At 45.0% G+C, this 7,500-nt stretch overlaps 1 protein-coding gene across 1 annotated transcript in view; it reads right to left on the minus strand.

Moving 5' to 3' along the window:
* The window catches only part of tango6 (transport and golgi organization 6 homolog (Drosophila)), a 27,822-nt gene that overhangs the window by 268 nt on the left and 20,054 nt on the right, over nt 1-7,500 (minus strand). Inside the window, exons 17-18 of the mRNA XM_048257910.1 lie at nt 5,826-5,939; nt 1-1,008 (exon numbers count right to left, since the gene is read on the minus strand). The exon at nt 1-1,008 is cut by the window's left edge and continues 268 nt beyond it. Of these exons, the coding sequence (XP_048113867.1) occupies nt 832-1,008; nt 5,826-5,939 (291 nt within the window). The 3' untranslated portion in view covers nt 1-831. The remainder of the gene's footprint in view (nt 1,009-5,825; nt 5,940-7,500) is intronic.

A 7,500-nucleotide genomic window follows, 5' to 3' on the forward strand; every position in this document is an offset into this window, starting at 1 on the left:
GTATAATGTTTGTCTATATAATGAATATTTTTAACATCCATTTACTATCAATAAGAAAGGACGTTTTCCCATCTCTATATTATTTCAATTTCCATAATCGTTTCTTATAAAAATATATCTTTGACCTTAAAACGTGTGACGAAACTGGCTGTAACCCCTGTGGTGTTTTTCCATCACTGTTGTTGGCCAGATGCCTGACCAAGGAGAGCAAACAGCTGATCAAAGGGACGGTGACTGGCGAGAAGCTGGAATGGAAAGTTCCAGTTTCACTAAAGCTGTGATAAACTGGCCCTCCGGGGGTTCCTAATGTCATGACCCCGGTCCCAAACGCAGAGAATACTTTGGCAAACAAGCAAGCGTTGTATACTCTGCCCTGCCTGAAAGGAGACCAATCTACCAGACTGATGGCGGTCATCTTTGTTCTGCTTGACCTATGACTTTTGCATGGCCACACAAGCAGAGTGTTGGTCTCCATAAATGCCAAGAGCTGCTCGCCCCTAACACTGGGCTGGTTACTAGCTTCAGTGTGTGCCACAGTCTTACACATGGATCTGTTTATATAAATTGAAAAAAGTTGAGCTTAAACAAACTATATATTTCAGCTGTTGACAGAGTATGCATTAAGTTGATCAATCAGTTTTAGAGTCCTTAGTTGATACATTGGCTTTAGTAAGCCACTGCTCAGCACTCATGAATCTGTTTGTATCATTGTAGCATCCATAACTTGATGAGTCTCTTAAAAAGGCCATTTGAAATGTTGGAGGTGGCTGTTGCAATGGCTTCTTACATGGCAGCAACATCAGCACTTGTGAACCTCCTCTACGTCTCTCTTTATGGCAGGACCACAATCTTCTTCTCCAGCTTCTGTTCAGGGAAGATGAACTTGCGCATGACGTCGTCCAGTTCCTCCAGGGCTAACTGTGCATGGAGCACGGCCACTTCGTCTCGGTCTGAACGCACGACCCACTTCAGGGCCCGGTACAGGTCCAGCAGGACATCGGACAGAACCTGCACAGAAAGGAGAGGTCAAAACACAGATCATGTCTGCACATGGAGACTAAAACGCACCTGCATAAATTTGTGTGTCTGTATGAAAGTGTGTTAGTGTGTGTGTGTGTGTGTAGAATAAGGGTGTGGGTTTATGCGACCCCATGTGTGCATGTCAACATAGATTTTTTTTACTGTGATACAAAACTGAGAAAAAGACAAGAACAGAGGAAGGTAGTGAAAGACAGAAACGGAGCGAGAGAGAGAGAGAGGGAAAGACAGCCGACACAAGAATGACAAAAAGGCTATTGATGCTGTGGAGCACTAGTCTACCACCCCCCGTCTGAGTCTAAAATTAGAGGCTCGCAGGCACAGTGCGTGGAGGGGGTCACCCGGTCATCTACACACACAGCTGGAGCAGCTGGGCACGACCTCCACTGTGCCTCTGCACCGCACCACTCGTCTGCTTCTCCTACTGACAGACGTCTGAACGAGCTCAAATCCTTCCGGTCCACTGTGTATGTGTGTGTGTGTGTGTGTGTGTGTGTGTGTGTGTGTGTGTGTGTGTGTGTGTGTGTGTGTGTGTGTGTGTGTGTGTGTGTCATTACACCCAAACCAGCTGCAAGACTACCACTACTCACACAAATGAAAGGGGAGCCTTCCTCAGCGACACCTGAGAATGTCTCTGTCTTTCTCTTTCTACATCTGGCTATTATGTCCATCCATTCATCTATCCATCCATACACCTATCCATCCATCCATCCATCCAACCATCCCACTTTGTCAACAGTCACAGCTATTACACTATCAAAGTATCTGCCAAACCATAACATGAAACCAAAACGACAAAATCTAGGCGATCAACAAAATGACAAATAAGATTCATGTGAGCATGGTTAAACCACATCTCAAATGCATTCCCTCACACTCACTTTGCTAAACGCTGCCCACTGCCAATAAGAAGTGAGCATGAGTAGGCCCTTAGCTTGTAAATCAGACAGTGTCAAGGTGCAGGGATCATTTGTCCAGCTTGCCCACAGCAGATGCTTTCTCCTAGGTCAACAGGTCATGAGATCAATTTGGTAGTTTAACTGCTTTATGCTAATGCCAATTGCTCTAGTTTTGCATTAAGCTCCAGCTAGCCTGTGTTCTGGACATGATTAAGGCGGGGGTTAATGTGTAGTGGGTAAGGAGCTCGTCTAGCAACGTAGTAGCCACAAAAGTTGTGGGTTCAATTCCCAACTGCCACCGTTGTACCCTTGAGCAAGGCACTTAACCCCCAGTTGCTTTGAGGGAGGTTTACCCTTGCAATTGGCATCTATAAAAGTGTCAGCATAAACATAAACACAACATTAATTCCCTACCTTCAGGATCCAGCCATGCTAAAGGGGCAGTAACAATGTCAACAGGAATTAGAGTAGATTACACCTGTTGTTGTAAACACTGTCCCTAGAGCACTGTCTGCCCCTTTCCATGCTGGTCAGATGAGGGGCCAGTCCACTAATAACAGAGGTCTTCTGAACCCCTCAGATAATTAGGGACCGTTAGGCAACATCAGCCCAAAACACCAGCTTCCCAGCTAGCTACCCAGAGCCCTGAAAACCAGACCCTTAACACCAAAACCACATCACCAAAGCCTGCTGCTGGCTTTTAAACAGCAGCTATGTCTCCCTGTGTCCACACAGACCAAAGAATTTCCCCACATAAAACACTTTCTACACACACACACACACACACACACACACACAATCTCTGTGCGTCCCAAGACAGCCCTTAAAAATAGCCCATGAATCACATCACTAAGCATTTCTATTGTCCGAGAGCCAGATTCAACAGCCATTCCACTACCTCATCAAAGAATAACATTTGCATTCGATGCCACGGAGCAAGAGAGAGAGAGAGACGCGGCATTGTAAAAACACACCTCATTAGACTGTGTCAGCGATGGTGAGCAGGCTAATGCATTCATTTATGCTGTAAAAAAGTGCACCTCAGGCCAATCTCTATCCTCTCTAGATTAGCAGGCACTTCCTGCTGAGGTGTTATCTCCGTGGGTCGCCGCTGAGGGGGACACAGGAGACCGACTGACGCCTCGGCGAAGCAGGGGAGAGAAGAGTTCGGTGCCCTGTGGGCGATCTTCACTTGTGCGTCGGGTCGACACACAGTCAAGACACACAGACCCTCCTTACTCTAATTACACACTCGTTCAAACCAGCACTTATACAGTACATACACACACACTCAAATGCCAGTCAGTCAGTTACCAGTAAAAGCTATGAGAAGATATCGATTTGCTCAGCGAGCCAGCCAGCCAACCCTGTACTCGATCTCACAGACTCGTCTCGGAGGGTGATCAAATGTCGCTTTAAACAGAGACGTGATGGATATTTAAATATCACAGCTTAGTGCCGTAGTTCATCATACAGGCATTTGGGGATGAGGTGTTAAGCTGTTTAACTTCTGACAACGCTCACAGCTGACAACGCTCACTCACACAGACAGACACACACACTACTTGTAAGTGATGAAGAAACTTTAACTCTGAGTATTTAATCCTCACACGGCAGGGGTTTGTGTACACAGACATGCTTCTAACTTACACTGTTACCGCGGAAACTGAACCAGCAGATCCTGAATGTGGGGCGACGAACTGAATTCAATCCAGTTGGAGAGCAGACAACATGGAGGACAAAGAGGTTAAAAATCTGCCAACTCATATGCTGTCATTATCCATGTGTGCTGTTGATCTGTCCTATTCATGTTAAAATATGGGATGCCCTTTATTTTGTGTTTTGTTTGGTTTGGTCCTGTGTTTTTATTCTTATTTATTTATATTTTTATAGTATTTTGTTTGTTAGTATTTATTTATCTATTGTATTATTGTTTACCTTATGTCTGTCGAATAGTGTGTACGAGAGATGTCTGTTGTGATTATGTATGGTCATTTTAAACAGGTAAAGAGAAAAAAAAAAATCTGCCAACTCCTCATACCACAGAAACAGAGATGCTGTTCACCTGTGTACTCTATGATAGACACACGCCGCGTCCTCTATGGTAGACATGTATACACGCCGCGTCCTCTATGGTAGACATGTATACTCAAAGCAAGGGGAATTTCTGTGCTTGAACATGCTTTCAACACTGTTATACACTATATTGCCAAAAGTATTGGGTCACCTGCCTTGACTCATATGAACTTTAGTGACATCCCATTCTTAATCCATAAGGTTTAATATGACGTCGGTCCATCCTTTGCAGCTACAGCAGCTTCGACTCTTCTGGGAAGGCTTTCCACAAGGTTTAGGAGTGTGTTTATTTTTGACCATTCTTTGAGAAGCGCATTTGTGAGGTCACACACTAATGTTGGACGAGAAGGCCTGGCTTTCAGTCTCCTGTCCAATCATATTTATTATCCACAATCGCAGTGCACAAATGTCAGTTTAAGGTTTGTAATGTGATATTAGGGAACTCTTTGCCCTCATTGCCTGCAGGGTTCAGCAGGGACATACTGCTTTGATCTAGTGTTCAGGGGAAGAGGCATGAGCGCAACTGCACTTAACTGAAATTTCCAACTTCCTGTTCAAAGCAAAGCTGAGCAACGGTGCAGTATATTTTTACCTGCTGATGAATATGGAGCATGCATGAACACCAGTGAAACACAGCCTGCATGTCAAACTCGAACACACACACTCAAACTCAAACACACACTCACAGAGAAAGAGAGAGAGTAGAAAGAAAGAGCACATCCTTTTAAGGGAGAGCTCAAATTATACTGTATGATACTGCCCAGTATGAGGCCGACATTTCACCTGTTGGAAGTCTGGGCACAGATGCGAGCCACGGTTATTATAGGTAATTTATTTCAATTATAGCTCTCTAAAGCAACAGTCACCCCAGGTCACCCTCATGCTTGGTGGAGACACACACCCTATTGTCCCTTTTAAGCCAAAGAGCTGACTGCCATGGCTTCAGAGTTCAAACACAGTTTGGCTTGTTTGCTCAAACCTTGACTATGATCATGACACTCAGACAACACAGTTTTGGTTAAAAAAACCTCTCTTCTCTTGCAAAATCCTACTCAAATACTTTCAGACACAATTTCTGAAGAGAATTTGGCAGGGAAGGCAACAGTGTGTTTGATTCAGTTTTGGATGAGAGGACCGAGCAGCTGTCATTTGACTGCAATCCATTCCAATAAATCTTCGAGGGAACTTTTAAAATATCATACGTCTTCCATCAATACAAAGAGATCACAATCAAGAATCTTTTAGTCTGAGGTTCCTCATTGGTGGGATGATGTTAAATTTTCTGATTTTTCTAGCCATAGTTTAAAGATTTTCAGGAAGTGTGTTAAAACTCATCTTTTGACCTTTGCTTCTACAAATTCTCTTTACAGAGTTATAGTTTGAGAATGTTTATGGTTACTGTTGCTATGTAGTCCAGTGTGTTGCAGTCCTGTGTGTTTGCCACTGTCTGAGTGAGCGCGACGACTAATGTGTTTATGTGCACTTGCATTTGTGCAGTATATACACAAGTGCAAGTGTGTGTGTGTGTGTGAGAGCATGTGTGTGTGTGTGTGTGTGTGTGTGTGTGTGTGTGTGTGTGTGTGTATGAGAGAGAGTGAGATAGAGAGTGAGCATGTGTGTATGTGTGTGAGCATGTGTGTGTGTGTGTGTGTGAGCATGTGTGAGCATGTGTGTGTGTGTGTGTGTGTGTGTGTGTGTGGGTGTGTGCATGTATGTGTGAGAGCATGTGTGTGTGTGTGTATGTGAGAGAGTGAGATAGAGTGAGCATGTGTGTGTGTATGAGAATGTGTGTGTGTGTGTGTGTGTACACACCTGTGTGGCTGTGTGGCTGAGGCCCCTGAGCAGTAGAGTGATGACATGGACTGCAGCCCGGCGCACCTCAGCCTCCTTCTCCGTCTTTACCAGAGCCGTCAGACAAACACTCAACTGAGGACAAAGCAAAAACACACAAACACACACACACACGCACACACATACATACGCACATACACATACATGCACACACACACAGAGTGTTAATACATATACAAGGAATGAAGGCACACACTCAGCTGTGAACATGGGAATCACACTTGGGAACGTATACACAGCATGAAGACAATTTTCAAGGAATACACAGACACACACCTAGCCTAGAAATCTAGACGCACCCTAGCGGCAGCAAAATACATTTGCTGCCAGGGCTAGTCTAGCAACTCTCCATTGGCTTGTGAGCTCGAAAAATTAAACTTCTATCAGGCCAATCAAATCGTGTATAGAGTTGTTAGGCGGGCTTAACATAATGATTGATGGCAGAGTTGCAACGGTTTGGCTTGAATTCCCTGCTACTTGAAAACAAATAAGATGGATGTTGCTGTTGGCGAACAGTGTGACACGAGTTAAGCTTTTATTTAGTTGGCAAAAGTTTGAACTAGCCAACTAGCTCCGCTGGTGGGAAACGCATGGGACTCATAGCTGTCCTATTGCGTGCAGAGGGAATTTGAAAGACAACCGATTATCCCGCCCCTCGGACTGAGCACTGCGAACGGTGAGTGCCCAGATCCTACATTTTAATGTGGGTCTGGCTCGTCAGGCTAACACACCCGCACGCACAGTGAAAAGTGAACAGTAAAGGTCAGACTGTCTGTGTTCTCATGGTGAGGTCCGCAGTGCTGTGTTTTTGCACTGGCGCATTGGGTCGATCCACTCAATTGATCCACACACACACACACACACAATCCACATATCAAGACATACAGCCCCTCTTACACACCCATTTCTCCCCAAGACTCACACACAGGTCCTCACACACACACATGCATGCTGAGTCACAAATGACAGTAACCCTGCATTAGACACGTACAGTAAAGCCAATTACACTCACACTGTTAATGTGAGTATATTTTCAGAGGAGCTTCCATAAAACTGTCATGCATGTGTGTTTTGTGTGTGTGTGTGTGTGTGTGTGTGTGTGTGTGTGTGTGTGTGTGTGTGTGTGTGTGTGTGTAGGAGAGGCAGCCTGTTGCTCTTTCATGAATAAGCAGGCCTGTTACTCAACCTGACAGAGCTGCTTATTCATGAGAGCCAGAACTGCTACCCCACAGACTCAAACACACACAAACACACACACACAGACACAGACACACAGACAGACAGACACACACACACACACACACACACAAACACTTGCTCGACAGCTTTATATAAACCCCACTTGAGACACACAATCAAACACATACAAATTATGTAAGCTACACTGACTGTGACACACACACACACACACACACACACACACACACACACACACACACACATCAGCAATAACGTATTAGCATGCAGTAACGCATACATGCAGACCTACTGACGCATACATTGAACATACACCCACCTCCTCCCAAACACACTCACACACGCATTTCTGCCAACTCAGGGCCGAGCTGAGCGACAGCTACATGATGCTCACTGACTAGTGAGCTGGCCCCTCCCCTCCTGTTTCCTGCACCAGTCA

Source organism: Alosa alosa, chromosome 11, assembly GCF_017589495.1.
Source record: "Alosa alosa isolate M-15738 ecotype Scorff River chromosome 11, AALO_Geno_1.1, whole genome shotgun sequence".
NCBI classification, from domain to species: domain Eukaryota; kingdom Metazoa; phylum Chordata; class Actinopteri; order Clupeiformes; family Clupeidae; genus Alosa; species Alosa alosa.